The 24807-nt window shown below is 37.3% G+C and overlaps 1 protein-coding gene across 1 annotated transcript; it reads left to right on the top strand.

Moving 5' to 3' along the window:
* The first annotated feature begins 1085 nt into the window (after nt 1–1085).
* LOC118270723 (uncharacterized) lies at nt 1086–23347 on the top strand. The gene is made up of 7 exons (XM_050697861.1): nt 1086–1396; nt 13835–14094; nt 15055–15607; nt 19257–19446; nt 20100–20313; nt 21464–21591; nt 22122–23347. The coding sequence occupies exons 2-7, from the start codon at nt 13839–13841 to the stop codon at nt 22200–22202; spliced, it is 1422 nt and encodes a 473-aa protein (XP_050553818.1). The 5' UTR covers nt 1086–1396; nt 13835–13838; the 3' UTR covers nt 22203–23347.
* The last annotated feature ends 1460 nt before the right edge of the window (nt 23348–24807 follow it).

Below are 24807 nucleotides of genomic sequence, written 5' to 3'. Positions count from 1 at the left end.
TCAATGTCCTTTAGTTATTTATTATCTATAGATAATTTGGTGTGCATAGCAATATTGTGCTAAGCGATACCACATATACAATCATACTAATAATGTTGTATTCAATGTCCTGATGAAAAATGTTCAATCCGTTGTGATTTTAAATTACTTATCCTTGATATGAGTTAGGTACATAAATGCAGGGTGTCTTGTAATTCAACGTAGGTATTCTTCTCGGGACTTGATAATACAACTAATCTATAATATAAAAATAAGTCGGGTTTTCCTTCCTGACGCTATAACTCCAGAACGCACGAACCGATGTCCACGGTTTTGCATTCGCTAGAAAGATCACGGGCTCCGTGAGGTTTATAGCAAAAAAATTTTAAAAAAATCAAAGGAACAGCTCATCTGGTGGCGAAACGGGGTATGCCGGGGTTTGCTAGTTTCCTATAAAATTAGCCCTGAGGTCCCTAGTCTGAATGTGGTTTCTGAGATATTCAACATTTTTGGTTTTGATCACTAAATCCCGAACTGACTACAAAAACATAAATATTAAGTAAGCAAATTATTGCACAAAACATAAAAGAAACACAAATAATTTAGTGCAATACACAGTAATAAGAATAAAATAAAATAAATAATAAAAAGTAAGTTTGCAACATTTAATTTGCAACCTTCGTGAACTCCCGACAACTGTCCCCGTCCAGTTCATTAAGGTCCATTCAATCTCGCCAACTGAATCAGCTGTGATTACCACGAATTACCGCAGCGCCACCTATCACAGTGTCTATCATAGGAAAAACACAAATAAACGGGTCAAAGGACCGAAAAATAACAGTAAAAAATATAACAGTCCTAAAATGTTTTCTTATTTCATCCTTCCAGGTCATTGACAGCCAGATTTCACACCTAACTGGTAATTATATCACCATCTCAATCCAACACACACAATCTCCCATAAGAACGAAAGAGAGAGCAAATAGAAACGGTACATCTTTCTTATGGTACCGGAGTTCAGAGTCAAGGACGAATGCACTCGAAGTTAGAACAGGATAGAAATATAGAAACGACAAGGACAGCGATGTGGTCTCGAGTTGGACCAAAAATGTACGTGGAGTCGATGCTCGTACGCCGAACGCGATATTTGAATTTAAACATCGAATTTTCATTTATTTAAAGTGTTCTAGCGTAATAAAATTGTTTATGTATATTTTCGCGTGTAGCAACATTTTATAGTTAGCGGAATACGTGTTTGCACTAGAGTAGCCGGTAAATTGAGTCATGGACTGTCATATCTTAGTGAAGAAGTGATTTCCTATAGTATTTAATTTATTTATTAAAATATATTTAATTTATAACATTAACGTGTTGTGTGTTGGCTGTTTGTGAATACTGGGACATTAATAAAAAAAAGGTGAGCTGTCATTTTTAATTTGAATATAGAATGTAGGTGTTCCAATTATTGGCGCCACGTTACATTTGAAAAATGTCTTTACTGTTATATTTTTTTTATGAATGAATTACATTAATAATATTGATAAATATAAATCTGTGTATTCCTATGTCGTAAAAAATAATGCTTATTTTATCATAAGTAGGTATTGTGAAACATTAAAAACTTAGGTATTTTTATTTTAGTGTTATGTTCAACTTTATACGATAGTAAAATATATTTACATTTGAAAATGAAATGAGAAATTTTAAAAGTAGGTTAACATTTTTTTTAGTTCCTATATTAAGGTATTACGGTTATTCGACAGTATTATTACGAATACGTAACTAATAGATTTAAAAAAAAACAAGGAAAGTAATAAAAAATAATGTGTAAAAAATTTACTGCTACACATAGTTTGTCCACTTATACTACAACTAAATATCTTGTTACTTTATCAGTAATTTAATTTTATGCTTACCAACCGTAGTTAATTGCATTTCATTATGTACTATTTAGTCGTACCTAATCAATCGATTTCTAGGTTTTTAGCATCTCAACTGAATATTTGAATCTACATTGTTGTTGTCTTACTAATAATGTATTTTAAAAGCGAAAGTTCGTGTGTATATTTGTTAGTCAATCACGTCAAAACGGCTGAAAGGGATAGAGATGAAATTTGGAAAAGGGGTTGATTATGGTCTGATATAACACATACGGTACAGGAAGAAAAACTAATACGCTACGCTTCGCGGGCAAAGCAGCTGACAGTAGTTAGTATTTATATCACAATTAACATTATAATCACCAGGACAGGTAAGAGATCAAAATTAGGTCAAGAAAATTTTAGTTTACCATTTATTCCTATTTTCATTGAAAAGCAAATAGGAAGAAAAATAACATTCAAGAAAAGAGCGTATTCCTTTTTAAAATGCCGGCAACACACTTGTGACTCCTCTGGTGTTGCGGGTGTCCATTGGCGGCGCTGATCGCTTACCATCAGGTGACTCATCTGCTCGTTTGCCTCCTATTCCATAAAATAAATGGCTGTGACATACAGACGGACAGACAGACATGACAAATCTATAAGGATTGCGTTTTTTGCCGTTTGGCTACGGAACCCTAAAAAGGAATGAATACAGCATAAGAAAGACTTCTTAACAACTTGATTCTGCTTATACCACTTTTGTGACAGATATTTTTTCTTCTAGGTTCTATAAAACAAAATCTAACATAATTTTACTTTATCTGAACAATGAATTTCTATCCCTAGACCAAAGTACTTGATTAAATCTCATAAATAAGCTATTAACTTTAAAACCACATTGAATTTACAACCTTATAATCTTGTAGTTTAGTATGATTTTCCATAATAAACAGGTATGAAGCACCGTTAGTACCACAGACCACATTAGGGCCCCATAAAACGTTTGAATGCAAATCTGTTCTTAGAACCTTAGAGTCAGATATATTAATATTATAAGTATAGTTTATTTGTCCATTTGCGTCTCACAAGACAGTGCCATTTTTTAACCTCGTAACTCCTCCAGTGTCGTGGGTACGCATGAGCGCCGATTGCCTACCATTAGGTGATCTGTCTGCTCTTTTGCCTATCCTACTAAAAAAACTAATTCGGCACGAATGGGCCGGCTCGACCGGAGTGATACCACGGCCTCACAGAAAACCGACGTGAAACAACGCTTGCGTTGTGTTTCGTTGTGTGAGTGAGGTTACCGGAGGCCCAATTCCCCCTTCCCAATCTTCCCCATCCCCGATTCCCGAACAAAAATTCCTAACTCCCAAAAGCCGGCAACGCACTTGTAACGCCTTTGGTGTTTCAAGTGTCCATGGGCGGCGGCGATTGCTTACCATCAGGTAATACGTCTGCTCGATTGCCGGCTTGTTCCATAAAAAAAAAAAAAAAAAAAAAATATTAAATAATGTCTAAATGCTTAAAACATTTACAAAAGATGCGTGCTATGGATGACTTCCCTACTATCGATACATGGAATAATCGAGCTGCGCATCTTCTTCGCACAGCTACATAGTTCATCAATGAAAACTGTCACATAGTTACACAGCTTACCTATTGCATCTACATAGCATAGCTACATAGCACATCCTGGGGAAGCACCATTAATCGCCACGCTTGCACAAGGTGTATTGTCAAAGGAAGGACTCATAACTAGTGAACAGGGACTTATCAACAATTTAAAAGTAACTTTTCCCTTATTTAATTAATTGATGTACACCTCTGCCTACCCCTTCTAGGATATCCCCCCTTCTATCTACAAAAAGCGTAACGTTAAATTCTTGACACTATTACCTACTTCGAGAATTGAAGTTGTAAGCAAAATAAGGAGGAAACTAAGTATAATTCAAACAGAAATGCATTAAGTAGGTAGTCATTTGTTATTTCGCTGATACCATCAAAATTGATCCAAACTGTGCATGATTTAAACGCTGATTTTACATGTGTAATTAGCACGTGTCATACTTATTAATCTTATTATCACGCATATGAATCCACTAAAAGGGACATCCAATAATCACGTGTGATGGTTTGACAAAAAATCACGAAAATATCACATGTGTATTTATTTTTCCGTATTTTTAAATGTTAATACGGAGTGTTGGTTTATAACTTTTTACACCCAACCTCCCCTCTCATTGCAACTCTATTAAAGACTAAAACTTTAACCAAATTACATAACACATTTTACTTGTAATTCGTGTATTAAGTGAGTATAAAAAATACACGTGTTGGGTTAGGGGGTTAATCTAAACCTCACAATATATTACCATGGGGGGGAGGGTTATAAATGTGTAAAAAAACCTCACGTGATGAATAGGCGGCCCTAAAGGCTAAACATAGATGAAAATACCTTATCAAAAATGATCATCCACTTTTCAGAAGTCAGGAGTAGCTTCAGGGTCTACCGAACACAGATCCAAATTTCTAACTAAGAATATTCGACAAATTTATTAATACTGACTTTGCCCGACCAATTATATAAACGAATAAACTCATTGTACCAATCATTATCCTTATATGACGTAAATCGAATATTAAACATAAATTAATGTAGACAGTTACTCATTACACTGTACAATACCAGTATAAACTGACCGTCCAATACACGGAAATATTAAACAAAGCGAGACCATTGATAAACTGGTTTTGTATAGCTCGATGTGTAGTGTAGCTATACGGTTATAGCACAGCTGTAGCAAGTATCAAGACAGGTAGGTCAATGACTTATGTCAGGTTGTGACGTCACGCTTGTACCGCTAGCTAGGGTACCGGCACACTGCCTCAATCGCCATAGCTTTGGTCACTTCCATGTGGCGATATAGTTTTACTTTTTATTCATATTGTTTTATGAATATAAAGTATAAGATAAAGCTTTTTTATGGTATAAGCCGGTAAACGAGCAGACGGATCACCTGATGGTATGCAATCGTCGCCGCCCATGGACATCCGAAACACAAGGCGTTATCTATAAGGCCTCAGCCTCGAATTTTGCGGGCAGCGGGGCGGCAGCGGCGGCGGCGCGGCAGCGGCAGGATCTTTTGCGTATAATCAAATGGACCGGTTTTCGAAAACAGCGGCGCGGGAGCGGCGCGGGAGCGGGCAACGAGCGGTGCACTCCAGTCAAGCGGTGACCGCCCGCGTTGCGCGTCTGCATTGTAGTATAGTGTTGTGTACCTACATTTTTTTTGTGACGTATCAAAATGTCCTCGGACGTGCAAGAGCAAATGATTTCGGCAATCTTTGAGAGGACACCCATACGGAACAGCAAAGATGTGAACCATAAAAATAGAAGAAAAATTAACCAATTATGGGAAGAAATAAAAAACGAACTGAATATTGAAGACTAAAGCAAAAACTGAAATCACTCTTGATAGTTTCAAGAATATAGTCAAAAGTTTCTACACTCATTCTAGTGTAGTCGTAGAATTTGTCGGGATTTTGTCTCTGTTCTTCATAATTTCGATAAAACTCGCCATTTATTTTCCTTGCCCTATAGTAGGTCTTCTTCTTTTGCCCACAGTAAATCGAGCGTTAGGAATAAATTTGAATCAAAAGATTTCGTTCGCTAATAAAAACAAATATCTCGACAACACAACCACGAACACAACACTACACCGCTGTAGTGCCGCGCGATCTGCCCGCTAGTTTCGAGAACGGGTCCGCCGCCGCCGCCCCGCTCCCGCGCCGCCGCCGCTGCCGCCCCGCTGCCCGCAAAATTCGAGGCCGAGGCCTAAGTGCGTTGTCGGACTTTTGGGGATTAGGAATTTGAAGATTATTGGGGACTCGCTAAAATTAAACTTTTGACAAAACAAGAAAAAAGACACAGACATTCGTCTAAGTATGTATACATATAGATACAATTAATAGAAAATTACCATTTAATGTGAAAAAGGTATGTAAAATTCCTAACAATTGGAGTTCCAATGTCTCTGCCTACCATCATGGGAAACATGCGTTATGAGCGTGAGGTTGTGCATGTAATTTGAAAAAGCGAGCAAAACCTACAAACATAGACTAGTCTAAACTAAACCGCCTAATTACTTATCAAAACTTATCAGAATTCAGTTAGACCGTGAAATTTACCGTTTAATTAAAAAGTGTAACAATATAGAACGATGCTTCGGCGAAAATTAGTTTATAAGTCAGATTCTGAACACGGGATTGAAGTCAAAACTTATAAACAATGTACTAACAAGGTATTTAATTAAAATATGCTTATAACTACAAATATTTTAGCTTAGTTTGACTGATCAGTCTTTCTAAGTTGAAAATTGTTATATTAATAATACAGGTATTATCATAGTATGAGAGAGTCATACTTCGGTTCGACCGGAGTGACACCACGGCCTCACAGAAAACCGACGTGAAACAACGCTTGTGTTGTGTTTCGTCGTGTGAGTGACGTTACCGGAGGCCAAATTACATCCTTTTCATTCTGCCTATACCCAAACCCCCAATAATCTCCAAATTCCTAACCCCCAAAAGGCCAGCAACGTACTTGCAAAGGTGCAAGCAATCGCCGCCGCCCATCCATGGACACCCAAAACACCAGAGGTGTTACAAGTTCGTTGCCGACCTTTTAGGAACTAGGAATTTAAGGGTTGCTGGGGAATCGGTGATTGGCAAGATTGACAAAAGTTAAACTTTCCAAACCCACAATTTTAGATAACACTTTATTTTAAAACAACCAATGAGTCACAGTATTCTTTCTTTAAAACAGATAAGTAGACAAAAGGTGAATAGATATGGTCATAAAGACTAGAGTAGCAAAAAAAATTGACAATCGTGCAATAATGTGCATTCTACGGTGATGAGTCAACCGTTATCACTGGCAATGAAGATTGGCATTTGTTTTAAAAAAAAGATGTATACTGTCAAGTAGACACGGCTAAACATTTGAAGTATACAATACCAGTTTATCGTGGTCTCGGTTTGTATAGGCAAGGGGCTTCGGGTTCGATTCCCGGGTCGGGCAAAGTATAGCATGTGATCATCAACAAGGCATATTTCGCTTTTCAAACATTTCTCCATAGTAGTACGGAGTCTGGAATTGTGCCCAGTATATGGCAATAGGTTCACCCTCTATTACATGGGACTTATAACACAAATGGTGAATAGTGAGTTTACATTGTACTTGCATTACGTGACTTATTGTGCACTTCTGCCTACCCCTTCGGGGATAAAAAGCATGACGATACGAAATTTAAAATAAATACCAGCCTTCTATAACATGTATGCTAAACAGATATAGTACATCGACCGTTAGACATAAGTCATAGCGTCCAACTCGAGTGACCTGAATACTTAGAATTGTAAACATTGCAAAACAGTGACTCATACAAAAATAATATGTTTATAACATTTCGGAAGAAAACGATTATTATGTAAATTGAAGAGAAAACAAAATTCTTAGTAAAAGTTATCATATCAATCAACAGCCTATATGTGGCCACTGCTGACCAATGGCCTCTTTGCACACGGAGAAGGTTTGAGCATTAATCACCACGCTTGCTCAATGCGAGTTGGCTATTTCAAACTAAATAAATAAATAATCAGAAATTATAAGCCTTCCTCACGATGTTTTCCTTTACGGTTAGTCAGTAGTGTCTAAATAATTTTAGATAGTACCTACATATAACTCGGAAAAAGTCACATTGGTACATGCCGCTGATTTTTTTTTTTTAGGGGGAAAATCATCCAATGACTTCTCTCGCCTTGGGCGAGGCGAGAAAGAGTGTCAGACTCTTACTGACTAAAAACCACACCGTTCCTACTCCTGCTTTTCGAACCGGAGCCCCGGTAAACCTGCTAGGTAGTCCGCAGCTCCGGATCAGGCATCTGCCCTACTGGGCCCACTCGCCGTTGGTAGGTTTTGAACCAGCACCTTCATGCATGAGAGTCTAAAACCTCCGGGCGACTGTCCACCATTTTTTTACCGCATAGTCGAACTTAATATACGGTGTACTACAAGTAATTACTAAGCTATTCCGAGTACCTCCATAATAACGATTTCCGTTACATTATTATTGTCTTTCTTCTTTTTTCAAGTTCCATTATGTTTTTTTTTTTTTTTCTTTACAATATACCGTTTCGATCTTTTACATTTTTTTTCTCATCTAAAGCAGGTGACTTAATTTTTTTTAAGGCTTCTTTTATGCCTATTATTACGTTCTAGATTTTGTTAGTATTATTTTTTTAAGTTAAGCATTCTTCAGCTATTATTTATTTACTGATTCATCATGCATTCGTCAAAAGACGCAACGTGTATAATAGGGATGATGACGACGGAGTATGAATATTACAAATCTATTTAGCCAGTTAGGTAATAAAAAATATTAGACACATATTTTTGTTATTTAAGATAACAATACTTAAACAATAGGATTCAAACTTTAGGAGTTGGAGCAAAACGTATATCTAGGAGTGATGTCACGCGATATTTAAAATCAATATACTTATCCTCGAAAAAATGTGTTTCCGTAAGAAAATAAAAAATACGTGTCTAATATTTTAAAATAATCTACAAGACTGGCCTTAGTAAAAAAAAATGTTTTTAGTCGAATCATAGCTCGTCCACATTAAATGATAAATGATAAATGATAAATGATATTTATTTCTGTAAATAGATTATAAAATAACACTTTTACACGTCAATATTTCAAATAGCTAGATGAGGCCGGCATTTCCTATCCGACTACTCTGAGAAGAAATGCCGAAACAAACTCAGAGGTCATAGTCTCTTTTAAAGTCCAGACAAAATCAATTAGAGATGTCGGAGAACCGTGCAAGTTTATTCTGTAGTGGTCTTTTGAGGAAAGAACCACAGCAGTTTGAGCGGACCTGTTCAGATGGCAGCACGCATGTGTCAGTTTACAATTAGCTCAGCTGACGGCTGTTGCTGAATGATCCGACGAACAATACTAACCAAAAGAACATTTGGGTAGGCCACACAAATGCTCACACTGTCAGAATATAATTAACTAAAAGTGAAATGACTAGGCAAACTCTCGCACGGTCCTCAAACTAACAATTTTAAAAATAATATGTAAAAAAAAAAAAAATATCGAATGATATTAATGTATATCATGTCAAATTGTATAAAAATGTAACTTGTGTTACAAACATGTCAACATGACCTGTGTGGACATTATAGCGGCTCACTCCCAAGCCTTGACTTGACTATCATCTAAGTAGTCTTTAATTTTATAAAAAGCTTTACTATACAGTTTTTCTTTAATAACATTTTTAAATTTATTCAGGCTCAAACTTTGAATATCGCTGGGAATTTTATTGTAAAAGCGTATGCATTGACATCTGAACGAACCACTTGTTTTCTTAAGTCTAGTAGTGGGAACAATATATTTGTTTTTACTTCTAGTGTTTATATTATGTATATCACAATACTTTTTGAATAAATTAATGTTTTTGTGAGCATACACTACATTTTCATAAATGTATTGAGAAGGAACAGTCAATATATTAATTTCTTTAAATAGTTCCCTAAGAGAGTGCCTCGGACTAAGATTATAAATTGATCGAATGGCTCTTTTCTGCAGCACAAAGACAGACTGAATGTCAGCAGCATTTCCCCACAGGAGGATACCATATGACATGATACTATGAAAATAACTAAAGTATACTAATCGCGCTGTATTTACATCGGTTAAATTTCTAATTTTTTTAACGGCATATGCTGCAGAACTGAGCCTTTTCGACAACTTATCTACGTGTGGAGCCCACTGTAGCTTAGCGTCCAGAGTTATACCTAAAAAGACAGTTGAATCTACAGGGTCCAACTCCTCGCCCTTGATTAGCATTGAAAAAAAAAGATCCTTAGATTGTTATAAGTACTCTCTTATTAAAAAATACTAAGTATTTTTTAATAAGAGAGTACCTCTTACGTTTGTAGCTATTGTGTTTCATAATGACAAAGATAGTACGTAGTTTAATAGCCTAGCTTTCGTTTTTGGTTTCGCTTGCATGCTGATCGTAAGTGGTTACACATGGAAGACATCTTTCAATGGTCGTCTGACTGTCTGTCTGACTTTCTAGTTATTAGGTTACTTGTGTCGCTTTGCTTTATATTTCTCTTAAAAAGCGTTATCATTAAAGGCTAAGCGTCCACAGGCCTTTGTACGCATCGCATCTAGTCATTGCTGATGAGCGGTCCATACATGCGTATCAGTTGACGCAGTTGTATGAGTTTGTGTACAAGACAAATTAAAATCCGTTGCGTACGATCGACTGTGGGCGCGGACACGATCGAAGGAAGTTATGAGATGTTTCTACAATGGAGCGTGCTAACCATCTGGGTTAATTCATGATTACAATCAAGTGTTGTGGTATTTTCTGATGGAGAATTTAAGTGTTGTTAGGGAATTGGAATGTACAATTAATTGGGCTCCGGGAACCTCACTTTTAGATCAAATTTTCGTTAAAAGCGTTGTTTCACGTCGGTTTTTTATGAGGCCGTGGTATCACTCCGGTCGAGCCGGCCCATTCGTGCCGAAGCATGGCTCTCCCACAGTTTTCCACATATCTACTTTTGTCCGCCATCCAATGAATGATTTCACTTTTAGTCGGCGATCAACTGGCGACAGATCGAAGGAATGTATGAGATGTTTCTTGGAGCGTGCAGCCATCTTTAATTCATGATTACAAGACAAGTGTTGTGGTATTTTTGATGCCTAAACGGTAGCTAGGGTTGCCTGTACAATTAATTGAAGTATGTAATTTTTAATGAATGATTTTTTATAAGATATTTTTGTATGCCTAGTGAAGGGAAAATTGGAGAAACTGAAAACTTCGTTAATACTTATAAACTTTTAGGTGTCGAATTGTCAAAATCGACAGTTTTCTATGCGTTTTGGGTGAATTGAATGTATTACTTGCGTCAATTAGAGAAATCAATTTTAGAAATTAAAAATACGAAAATTAAGTATATTGCGTTTGATTCCCAGTTCGGTTAAAGTTCTATTGTGATATTTGTCAGTAAAAATACGGAGTCTGGAAACATTGTACCTGATTTCATCAATCACATAAAACTTATAACATAAAGTGACATGTCTATCTATAGTCACAAAATAATCGCATACCTAATTACATGTACACACGATTATACAAACCAGTATATCATGGTCTCGCTTTGTATAATCTTTCCGCACATTCGACGGTCAGTTTATACTGGCATAGCTTGATGTGTGACAAACCAGATAAAAATCTTTACTCTTCTGATGAAGTTTCTATCACGAACGGTATGTTCGGTGTAATGATGCTTTATCTATTCAACAGTTGTCTCTTTGTAGCGTTGTTCTGAAACACGCGATGCTGTAAATAGCACGATGTAAAAAAAGAATGGATCTTAATTCGATATATTTTGTGCTAACACAGAAAAATACAATGTTGTGAATTTATGGCCAGGACTGCTAGGCAGTGTAGGGAGAGGTCACTTGTCCAAAAGGTTTGTGAAGTCATTGGATGTTAAATTTTTGACTAGTAATTGGACAAACTTTTTTAAGGGAAGAAAATCATTAATGGAATGGAAGGAAAGTCAGACTCTTACTGACTAAAAACCACACCGTTTATTCTACTACCTTGAGCCGGAGCCCCGGTTACCTGTTATGTTGTCCGTAGCATCAGCCCCACTGGGCCCCATCTGCGGAATTGGACAAACTTGAACCATATTTCTATGTATATTGACACCATCTTTTATTTTTTTTAGTTTATTACAGTTTAGCTCGCCAAACTTTTCGGTTTGATGCCAATTGTGGAAACTCTAGGAACGTCTGAAAACACTTTTGCCCCTATTGAGTGTTCTTAGATATTTTAAACATACTCAACTCAAATCTAATTCACAATCGACTTTGCGTATCTTGAATTAAGGCCACAAACAAAATTATCAACACATAACCAACAAAAAACATGTTTTTGTATATAATTAACTCAACTAATCTAATGTTCACATACACGCATACGTAAATACCCGTGTCTTCTAGAGGTCTTTGAACTTAATAAATAAGGCTTCGTCATGATACCTTCAACTGCGGATGGCTTAACGGGTTATGAAGGCTCCGGCTCGAAAGCAGGAGTAAGGAGTAGGAACGGGGTGGTTTTTAGTCAGCAAAAGTCTGGCCCTTTCTCTTACATTCAGATTTTAAAAAGTACACAAGAGACTACTGAGTTACAACGGTTATATGCTTTAGAAAATAAGTTGTGTCTTATAGCTCTGGGGTCTTACTCTCGCCTCACAGAAGACGGGAAAAGATATTGACAATCACCCCTAAAAAAAAATGTTTCCTCATGATATCCATACTCAAATATCGAAGTCACGACATCTTGCTTGTTGGTAAAACTATTTAAGAATTTTAGAATATCTACTTCACGCCTTATATCACCGAAAAGGTAGGCTGAGATGCACTTAATACCACTGTACAATATACACCAACATTTCACCATTTATGTTGAGATATTTCAGAATATCCTTTATTCTTTTATTCCTATATGAAAATGAAAAAAAGTTTATTGGTTTTAAAAATACATCGTAGAAACATGTTGTGATTGGAGCCTCCTGTTAAGCAAAGAAAAGCCTGTATTAGGAGACCCCGCTCTTTCATTATTCCTATACAAAGTTTTCTATGTACTCTATGTAGTACAATATATCTCTTGTTGTTCACCAAACCCTACGATGCGTACTATCGCGTGCGTTCGGTTATGGTTCCCATAACTCCTGAATTACGACAGCCCGTCATAAACGTGACTACTCTAAGCAATAACTATAAAACTGGCTTGTGCATATAAATTATATATACATCTACCTATGTGTAATACAGAAAGTATTATATAGCATAGCTATATATTTAGCCTCCTAGAAAAAGGCAAACTTATATTATAACTTATTAGCTTCTGTCAGCAGCTTTGCCCGCGTTCCCGTGGGATAAAAAGTCCTATCATCCAAATCAGCTCATATCCTGTCTGTATACCAAATTTCATCAAAATCCGTTCAGTAGTTTCAGCGTGATTGACGGACAAACATCGAAACAAACAAACTTTTACATTTATAACATTAGAGTGAAGTGTGATAGTCCAAAATGAGTGACATACAACATCATTCAGAAATACTTCCTTACTATTAAAACATTCACAAAACAAGTCCTAAAACTATTCTATCACGCTGTAATCCCCAAAGGGTATAAACAAAAGTGTAATAGAAAACTCCATATGAGTCTCAAGTCCCTTATAATAGAGATTGAGAGACCGTCATTACAGCCTTAATCTCGAGACTGCAACTAAGAAATTTCCTAATGGAAAACCCCAATAAAACCCGACCCGGGACTGTTTGTTACCCTTTGGGTGCAGTGGCGTAATGATCATGGGCATTAGAAGACACACTTGTAATGTAAATAATTTTAAAAGGGATGATGACTAAAGGACGTTTTACACTTGAGCACCGCTTCAATCCATCAATCAAATTCTCATTTAAATTTAAATTTTAAATCGTATGTCGTCCGATATATTTCGTATCGTCAATACAAAAAAGCAGACAGTGTGTGGCCAGCGCGCGGTCCTCTTGAGTCTTAGTTGACGCGCTTCTAGCACGCGGGCCATGTGCTTACTGCTCGCCGACAGCGAGCCGCCCACCAGGCGCAAGTGAAACATCGTCGCATCGCGTGCTTGCAGCTAGCAGTCAGCGCGCCGTAAGCACGCTGGCAGCTAGCGGTAGCCACAATTCGAAACCACGCCGTGCCGGAGCCGTGCTTGTTATGTGTGTTTTGATGTTTAGTCTGACAGATTATCTTAAAACTTTAGACACGTATTTTTCTTGTCATCGAAATAAAAACTAGGTATCTACTTTTTTACTTAATTAAAATAACATTTTCTCATTCCAGAACCATGGCGAGAATAAGCTTGCTACTAGTGATAGCGTGCCAGCTAATCACGATCCCGTCCATCAGAACTGATGATGAGAACCCGTTCCTGGACCTGGCATCATCATTCCTGCAGAACATGGGAGATGGTGGCAACAACATGAATGGCTTGGCAGCTATAGGAAGCATCGTTGGGAACCTCATGCAGGGAGACAATGCCAAGAACTTGGGCGCCATGTTTGGTCAAACTGATAATGGCAATGCCGGTGATATGCTATCAGGTAAGAATGCCCTTGTTTATATATTTTTGGCAGGAACTGCATATAACTTTGACTGCTGCTTGGTGCGGTGGCTGGGCAACCGGCTGCCGCGCAACGTGTAGCGGTTTTGATTTTTACACGGAACAACTCTTTGTGTGATCCACAAATTGTTGTTTCGGGTCTGGGTGTCATGTGTATGTGAACTTGTATGTTTGTAAACGCACCTATGATACAGGAGTAAATCCTAGTGTGGGGTAATTTTTTTTAAAGAAAAATTAACCATTGTCAAACATGGATAATTCATTTTGGCTATAAGTTTGTTATCTTTTTCGGGATGTATGTTATTAGACTAAAGTAGAAGAAAGACAATTGACTGTAAAATAATTTTGAGTTTATAAATTCCATAGGTACATACTTAAACCTCTCAAGATAATTTGGGTATTTTTAAGTAGACATAATGGCAAATAATTAAATTATCTGAAAGGTAACAAAATATCCTCATTAGTGCATTTCGATGTAAAACAAAATTTATCTTTCAGAATTAAAATCCATTCTTAAAATCTGTTTCTTTTGTAATTTAACCCAAAATGTATAATAAGTTATTGTTCGTGACATTTTCACATGAAAAGCAATTGTTTAGAACTATCAATTTAGTGATCAAGTCACAAACAAACTTGATATTTTAATTTAAATAATGTTATTACTTCAATGTCATGTAAAATGAAACAACATGTTATTTATAGAGTTTTTGAGTAACAAAATACGTAATTTTTAACAAAATGTCAAGTTCCAAGTAATGAGTATATTTTCATGATACTGTCATTCAATAAACTGTAAAACACAAAGACCAGATAATTGCTGAAAATCTGACCGCTGCTTATTAGCTCACTGTAAAAAAAGAACTTTTTAAAGACCTGTAACGACTAGTGATCTATCGTTCCTAGCAAAACAAAAAGATGACCTACTCCTCTATTTTTCCAGGTCTGGGCAGCCTACTAGGTGGTCAAGATGGCAAGATAGATCCAGCACTAGTAGGATCCATGATATCCATGTTTGCCCAGCAGATGGGAACCACACAGTCCTCAAAACCAGCCAGGCAGAAGAGAGAGAATAAGGAACCTGGAGAACTCAACTTGGAAAGCATGATGACTTTGGCATCAGGTCTCCTCGGCAACAAGAACGCTGGAGGATTTATGCCCTTAGTAATGAACGTTTTAAGTTCATTTTCGGATAGCGAGACTCAGAAACGAGCTGATGAGCATAAGGACCATGCTTCCTTCTTGCCTCCGTTCTTGGAGAAGGCTCATTTGTATTGGGACATCTTCATAAACTCAGAGTTGGGTAAAACTATTTGGGAAAAGTCTGGTTTGAAGCGAGGACTGAAGGCGTTTACAGGACCTGATGGCAAGATCAGTTTCCAGCAAATGTTCAAGAACTTTGAGAATCACTCGTTCAGGAGACACTGGATTAAGGCTGCAGCGAAATATTTGACTGACATGGTGGTCCATGTCGCTAAACCTGAAGTTTACAGCAGGTACGTTGTTGAACTAATTATGTTGATATGATGTTTGGGTAACCAGTAAATTAAGAATTGTGCTCGTTGATTTGCATTGAATAACAGGAAAGTAAAATAATATAATTTACCCAAATAAGTATTTATTAATAAACTACCTGAAAGATGTATGTCTGTCACGTTCGTAGCTAATTGCTTACATATATAGTTACACAAATACCCAATTTGGTTACTTGGTTATTTCCATGCCCAATTTGGTTATTTCGTTAGAATACTTCGTAAGGGACCTTGACTGCCCCGTGTGTCGGGTAAAATATATTTATTAGCTCTTTCGAAAACTTTTAGTAATACCACAGATTTTATAACCGATGTATGGAAAACGTTCACCCTCTATTATTACATCCCATAAACCGCTGCAGACGGCATAGCGGGTTTACCAGGGCTCCGGTTCGAAGCAGGAGTAGGAACGGGGTGGTTTTTAGTCAGTAAGACTCTTGACACTGTCGCCTCACCCAAGGCAGGAGAAATAATTGGCTTTGGATGACACCCGTTTAAAAAAACGCTATTTAAAGTAATAGGCATCATATGTACACTATACACAGGTATGAAATGTAATCTACAAATATCGGGAAAACTGGTTGTTTAATAGTCATCATTATCATCATCATCAGCCGAGAGACGTCCACTGCTGAACAAAGGCCTCCCCCTTAGTCCTCCACGTAGAACGACAAGTCGCCACCTGCATCCACTGGCTCCCCGCTATTCTGACGATATCGTCGGTCCACCTAGTGGGAGATCTGCCCACGTTATCATTTCATCACTTTCCTGGCCCAGTTGCCATCAATCCTTCGTGTTTAATATTATTTAGTTCTTCTCCATAGGATTGGACAATACTTTCGTTCTTCTCCATAGGAATCTACACTTTGGAACGAGCAAATAGCTTCACTAGAGGACTGACCGATAGGCAGACATTTTGTTTTTTTTTTTTTTAATCTATACTACACTAATATTAAAAAGCTGAAGAGTGTTTTTGTTTGTTTGAACGCACTAATCTCCTGGTCCGATTTGGATAATTCTTCGATTTCTTTTTTCAATCGAGGAAGGCTATAGGCTATAAAACATCACACTATGACCAATAGGAGCCAAGCAGAGAGGGTGAAACCGCGCGAAAGTACCTAGTATTGTAATATGATAGGATTTGACGTTCAAAAGTGCCTTCCTGGTCTATTTGAAATAAATAATTTTGACTTTGACTTTAGTTTAAAACGATTAATTTGTTAAAGGAAAGTTACCAGTTTACGCTTCTTCGTCTGTCGAGCGATTTCAATCTTACTTTCAAAACTTCGGCGAACTTTAATTGGTTTAAACGGTGATGACATTGTGGAAAATTGTTTAAAGTTACGTTTAAATAATTCGATCACAACGTTTTAACTGTTGACGTTTACGGTCGGATAATTAGTTTATGATGGCACAATAATAATTAGTATCTTAAATGAGTGACAATTTATTTATTTTTTCTTTTTAAATTGACACTCGAGTTCATTCACCGATTTTAAAAGTATTAATAGTATCTCTGAGACAATCCTGTTCATGGACAACATGTTTGTCAAGTAAGACTTTTATACTAAACACTTCTACGTAAAACGTAGAAGTTGCGTGGCCGCTACGCTGACGTAGCAGATGCGTAGAGACTGCGTAGCCGCTAAGCAAGCTGCTACGAATACGCTACGCGTTGTTACTACGACACGCTACGCTCAATGATCGTGTTTTGTAACAAAAAATCATAATAATTTTACGTATTGTTTCATACGGGTTGATTACTATCATCCTATCTTATCAATAAACTGTTAAGGCAATCCTTAACAGTACTTCAATTTCGAAAACCCCATATAAAATATTGACGCAATGCTTTTTTTAAAGGGAAAATCATCCAATTCCCTACTTCTCCCGCCTTGGGCAAGGCGAGGAGTGTCAGACTCTTACTGACTAAAAATCACACCGTTTCTACTCCTGCTTTTCGAGCCGGAACCCCGGTAACCCGCTAGGTAGTCCGCAGCTCCGGATATTGACGCATTCTTTAACAATAGCAAAATCAGAAAATACCCTTTCATTTCCAAATTAATTGAGTAGTTTTCATAAAACGTTACAAACAAGACCCTCACAGAACATATTGTAGGCTGTAACTTTTAGGGACAATAAATCAATTTAGTAATTTGTAACTAACAAAGGGCAACCTATGTCAGTATGTCAGTATCAGTTACTAAACCCATTATAAAATGGTAGTTCATTAACCTTTCAACTGGGAAAATGAACTTTGTTGTATAGGCCATAAGGGCAGTCAAGGTCAAAGGATATAGACAAATTAATCTTTTATAGACACCTCTAAGCTAAGCTAGGTTTTCATCAATCTACACCTAAGTAATTTAAGCTGTGAAACTTTGTAGCTGTTTCCACTGATACAAAGCTATGTAGTGATGCGAGTAAGATGAGCTATGAAGATGCTCCGCAGCAAAGTAGCTGTAAGACAAAGATACGCAACTCGAGTAGGTGATGTATCGATAGTACATATTCATAGCACGCAACCAAAGCATGATAGCACGCATCTATAGCAAGCATTCCCATATAAAAAAACATATTTGTACCCTTTTCCACCAGTGCCAAGCTATGTGAATCAATACCAACGAATATGATTGGTGAAAGCCAAACGCATCCACATCAACGTAGTATCCACATAACTGGTGGAAAAGCAGAGTCACCTTCAGTTAAGAAATGCCTTAGGCCATCCCTTAGTGAATACAGCCATAATAAGTTAGACATTTGACATTGACCGGGTAGCAGAGCTCTCTGATGCAACTGAACTAATCCACTAATCAAATTAAAATCTAATGATACACGTGGATGAGCTTTATAATTTGTAATAGCATTCGTAGAAAATTAACGAATAATTATTAATTAATTAGTTTGTTCAATATTGTTTTGTTTCTGAGTAATTTGTTGTTCATCGTGTATGAGTATAATGAGAATTGTTATTTACTAGCTACAACGAAAATGTTGCCCATTCTAATCATAACTGGATTTAGAACAATAATTTATGGATCAGACAAAGAATTTCACTCTGCTGTTCGCGCGGTGTGTGGCTACCTGGCTACCACGCAACGTGTATTGGGTTCGATTCTCGTACGGAGCAACTCTTTGTGTGATCCATAACTTGTAGATACAATACAAGTAAGAGTATGGGTGATTTTCCACCAGAGATATGCTGTGTAGCTATGCTACGAAGATGTAATAGCTAAGCTGTGCAACTATGTGACCGTTTCCACTGATACTAAGCTATGCGGCAGTGTTTCGGGGTGTGAGTTTCTTTATGTATGTAAAATTGTATATTTGCAAACGCACCTACGGCATAGGAAAACATTCTAATGTAGGCAACGTTTTCAAAAAGAAATAGATCCGTGCAAAAATCTAACCCGCGACACGATACACAACAGCCGGTCACCCAACGGACCAACAATATAGGAAAACATTCTAGTGAAGGCAACATTTTCAAAAAGAAATAGTTGGGTGCAAAAATCGAACTAGCGACACGATACACAGCAGCCCAACCACTGCACCAACCACGTGCATTAAACTTTGAACACAAGAACTAAGAACTCCTCTCTCAATTGCCCAGGTACCTGATCTCGGCCCAGTACATCACGAACAGCTTCCTGGACTCCCAAGGCTTCCCCAAGAGCACACACTTCAACGTGAAGAAACCAGAACAGTCCCTCACCACACTGCTGAACCATGTGCTGAAGAAGTACCTGGATATGGACACCGATGTCGGTGAATACGTGGTGCCGGCTGTGGAGTATGTCAAGGTAAGGATATGGGGTAGCTGCGGACTACCTAGTTGGTTTACCGGGGCTCCGGTTCGAAAAGCGGGGTGGTTTTTAGTCAGTAAGAGTCTGACACTCCCTCCCGCCTCGCCCAAGGCGGGAGAAGACATTGGATGATTTTCCCCCTACAAAAAAAAAAAGGATATGGGGAAGGAATGTTTTAAGTCTTTGATTGCGAATGGAAAACTGTATAAGGCAAATCCTCCGCTAACGTCGGTCACCGGTGATAACTACGGCGTTCAATGTGTTAAAAAATCCCGACTTCAACCTTCTTCTTTAAAGCCTGTCAATATACTAAAACGTGTTCATAAGTCTTAGATTGCTTTTTCACCAGAGATGTGCTACGAAAATGTAATAGCTAAGCTGTGAAACTATGTAAGTAAGATATGTTATATAGATGCGTCGCCGTAAAGTAGCTGTGCGATGTATGGATAGTAAAGAAGCCATTCGTAGCACACATTCGAAGCACGCATCATCCCATACAAAAAACGCAGCTTAACTGGTAAAACTGAGAATCCCCAAATGACACTAACTTCTACTATGCTCTAGTAACCACTAACCACCCAAAACCATATTTTTATCAAAAACACTCTTTCTAGTAACTTCGCAACTGTAATAACTTTCTATTTTCGCAGCAAACCCTGAAGATGGCAGAAGCAACCACAAAGACCATGTCTACCAGAGGCGACTACAACGCCATTGCCGACCGCCTGACTGACACCCTCAACCTGGAGGTCATTGAACCCGTGCTGAGGGTGTACCGAGCATACCAGCACTCGGTGAAGGCTCCTCACTGCCAGGAACATCTCATGTGTCTGGTTAACAGACATCATGATCAGGATAAGAAAGGTTAGTTCCATCTTTTTTTATTTTTGTTCAGGTCGAGTTGAGTGAGTTGGGTTTTCGAATTAAAATCGGTTATATTTTGTCATCGTCCTTATTACCTTGAAATGTATAAATAGGGATGATGACGGGGTATAAATATTAAGTTAGGTAATGAAAAATATTAGACACTTATTTTTTTATTTTCCCATATAAGACAACAATATTTGAATAAAACGACTCAAAGTTTAGGAATGGGAGCAAAAACGTCATTTCTACATATAAAACGTACCTAGAAGTAACGTCACGCGATATTTAAAATCGACCATGTAACATAACAAAAAAAACAAGCCTTTGACGTAGATACCACTACCAACCTATCCTTTCATGTTCACTGCACATAATGACTAAAAAACATCAAATTAAATACTACCAATCCCGTGTTAAAATGATACAAATTACCTACATGTGACTATATCATGCTAAATACAGAAAATATTCAACTTAGCAGTCAATTAAATAACATAATAACACCACCACAATATGTCGGTAGCATGCAAATATAGAAATAATGTCCTGTATCACACGAAAGGGCAATAAAAATTAAGTAACAATAGGTAAATACCTCCAGGTAAACAATGACTTATTATATGAAACTAATTATGTAGGTACGTAAATATACCTATGTGAATAGGAAAATGCGTGACTTAAGTCTGTTATGTGATATTGACTATAATTAGACCAATACTGATCTGAATTCACACAATATTTCGTCGTTTATAATTGGGCATACATAGCTGGTATGTCAAGTTATTTTTCAGTCAGTCAGACAGCAACACTGCTTCGTTGGTCGAGTGGTCGCAAGTGCGACCGCCGAACAGAAGGTCTCGGATTCGATTCCCGGGTCGGGCAAAGTACTACTGGGTTTATTTGGTTTTTTGAAAAACTTATCATACTACTACTGAGAAAATCCGGCAGTCGTACTTACTACCACTTGACTAACGAGGAGGTCAGAAAGAATTGTTCACTATTCTTCAAATTTTAAAGAGAATAGAAGAAAGAGGCAGTGTTGCAATGCATTGTAGTGTAGCTGAAAGGACCTACAATAGATTCATTTTCAAAAGTATTTAAATAAATGCTACAGTTTAATTTAATGACGATAATATTACTTTTCCAGGTATACCAGGCTTCAAGGCTGGTCTCACGAAGCTCAGCAGTTTGGCAGCATCAGCGGCGCTCAGCTTCCAGAACGGCAAAGGATTCTTCGACCTGTACAACGCTATCCAGAACGATGTCAATTGTGAAGTAAGTACAAATAGTATGACAGAATAATTGTGGTAATTAAAACTGGACGTTTTATTTACACGTTGTACACGTCAAAGAGCCAAGCTTCGGCATAAATAGCCGGTTCAATGTGATACCATAGCTTTACAAAAAATATGGAAGCAACACACGCATTATGACCAGCCGTGTGTGTGAGCAACAAACTCAAATAACCCACCACGCTCCGCGTGCTCCTCAAAGAGCCATCAGACCACCAAAGGTGGGGCCCAGTAGGACAGTTGCCTGATTAGGAGCTGCGGATTACCTACCTAGCGGGTTTAATCAATTTGCAAAATTCAATATCATTTATCAAAGGAAAGAGTAGTCACACGGGCAAGAATCTTTAGTTTGTAAAAGAATATCTAACCATGCTGTGCTCGTTCTTCTAAACCAAATATCTTCACTAAAGGGCTAGATTGGATAAGAGGCTATTTTAAAAAACGTTCATTAAGCCTATTATCGACTAATTGAAATGAATGATTTGATTTTCATTTTGATCCATCGTTTTCCAGGCGGCGTACCCAGCAGACTGTTCAGCATTCCACGAACACGAGCTGAAAGTGACCACAGAAGTGTACCATAGCGAATTATAAGTACTTACCTATAAGTAGACCAACTTAATTTATGTATTACCTAATTTAATTTTACCCCTTCCCTACACTTAGGTAAAGAGTGAGCACTAATTTTATTTTATTTTTATGATTGTATTATTCATTTATGTTGTCGGTTTCCATTTTTATAAAGTGCACAATTTATGAATTAATATTATCATGATAAAAATCTTCATTTCTCATTATCTCTCATTGTTTTCACTAATCCTCACGAAAAATATGATTATAAATTCATCAATGGATTTGGGATTCACAATTCTTTGGATCATTTTCATATTGATCCATTAAAATGAAAATGATCCATTTCATTCATTAATTTTAGCACTTCCAAATAAATCGTTGCACTTTACTATTTTTAATCATTTAGTTTATTATTTAATTTTTATTGTAAAATAACTGTACTTACCACCGTACTCAGAATCATTTAATGATGACTTAACCCAGTCCTTATTAGCAATTGTTTTCGGAACAAAATCGTTACTAAGGAATAGTTTAAGTATTTATTAATGTCTCTGAGTGCGGCAGTGAGTGTTACTTAATTTAATATACCTATATTTAAAAGTGATATTATGATGTTCTTAGTAAAATTATGTACTTATCAGTTGTTTACAATAGATAGCTACTACACATCAGTTAAAATTTACCTTAAATAATACTTATTAGCTCTGTTATAATATTTTATTCAGAATTTCAGACCTATCAAAATCATGGATCATTATCATTTTGATCTTTACGACAAAACCCAGTTGCATTTATGTTTTGGAAAATTAAAAAATATTATGATTATTAATTAATTAAAGTATATTTAAATATTAAAATTGTACTTAGTATTGATAGTTACTATAAAATTGAAATTAAGTAAAATAATTTTAGTTTTTGCTGGACATTTGGTGCTAAAGTTGATATTGCATTTAATTGACTTCTGCCTACCTTGAAATGGTAGGCAGAAGTCGAAATTATATAGATAGATGTATTAATATATTAAAATTTCGAATCTTAATATAATAATGATTTAAATATAATTTTTAAATATTAAAATTTATTTGATGTCATTCTTCTTTATATAAAATGTAAATACATTCCAAATTGATGTAAGAAATGGGAAATAAAACACTTAGACTGAAAAATCGTATTATTTATTTAAATGGAAGTTACCTAAGTATGCATTTACAATCGTATAAAAACTAAAATTGCACAGTGTGAGTTATTTTCTAATAATGCACGTCGGTGCAAATTGTTATTGGTTTTACATCAATACATTTATTCCAATGCTGTTACAATATCTAATACCTATACTATAATTATTTCAACCAAATCACACAACCCATACAAATAACAACTTTACTGCACTCTGATAAAAGAGCCATGCTTCGACCGGAGTCCGAGATGGAGCCGGCTCGACCGTGGTGATCCACGGCCACAGGACGACGTGAAACAACACTTGTGTTGTGCTTTGTCGTGTGAGTGAGGTTATCGGAGGCCCAATTAAGTACCCCCTCTCCAATCCCTAACAATCCTCAAATCCCCACCCAAAGACCAGTACGCAGTTGTGTCGCTACAGGTCTGGTGTTTCAGGTGTCCAAGGCGGCGCCAATTTTTTACCATCAGGTCATGAATTAGCTTGTATGCCCGCTTCTTTAATTAAAAAAGAGAGGGCACTGTAGTTCTAAGGGCCTTTAAGATACCTTGGCCCCCGCGCACTTAGTGATTAATTACTGATAACCTTCCTAATTATTATGGCAAGTCAGACGCTGTTCTTCACCCCAACGTGATTTGGTCAAAAATATAAAATGAACATTCAACATTCAATTAGACATTAGTGTGCATTAGGATCATTATTAATCAAGAAAAAAAAAAGAACATAATTACAACAAACTTTTTATGGATTCAAAACTAAAATTATGGCAGTTTAATAAGTAACTAAGTATTAACTACGGTATTAAAATTAAAATAGACGTAGCTTAAAGTAAAATACATATAGATATGACTACGCAAACGCATACCGCACCACACAGTGCAGTCGTCAGCAGAGAATTTGCTCTGCAACAGTTTTTGGTAAGCGGCTAGAGTCAAGGATAAGGGCGGCCGTACACGGACTGCTCGAGCAGTTAGCGGCTGAGCGACATACACGGACCGCTCGAGCGGTCGGCGTCGACTGCTTGAGCCGTCGGTTGTTGACTGCTCGAGCAGTTGATTTTCTTTTGATTTTTTCAGCAGACGCCGCGAGGCCGCAAAGGGCGGGGGGAGGGAAGTCGGAGAGCTGTCGACTGCTCTAGCGCAGTCAACGGCTCGAGCAGTCCGTGTATGCCTCGCAACCGGCATGATGGAATTTCATCATGCAGTTGACGGCTTGAAGCGGTCGCGGCTGCTCGAGCAGTCGTGTGTACGGCAGCGAATGAATGGCTATAGTTCATCGCGCAGTCGCGGCTTCAAGCAGTCGGTTATAACTGCTTGAAGCAGTCCGTGTACGGCTGGCCTAACTCCTTATATTCAACAAGTCCATGTTTGACCACTAACTCGCCAGGTGACATGAAGATATCTTCCCCATGATGACATAGCATCTTTTATCTTAAGAAGTAGGTGGTAG

Source organism: Spodoptera frugiperda, chromosome 13 (assembly GCF_023101765.2).
Source record: "Spodoptera frugiperda isolate SF20-4 chromosome 13, AGI-APGP_CSIRO_Sfru_2.0, whole genome shotgun sequence".
NCBI lineage: Eukaryota > Metazoa > Arthropoda > Insecta > Lepidoptera > Noctuidae > Spodoptera > Spodoptera frugiperda.
This window is presented reverse-complemented; position numbering and strand designations above follow the sequence as displayed.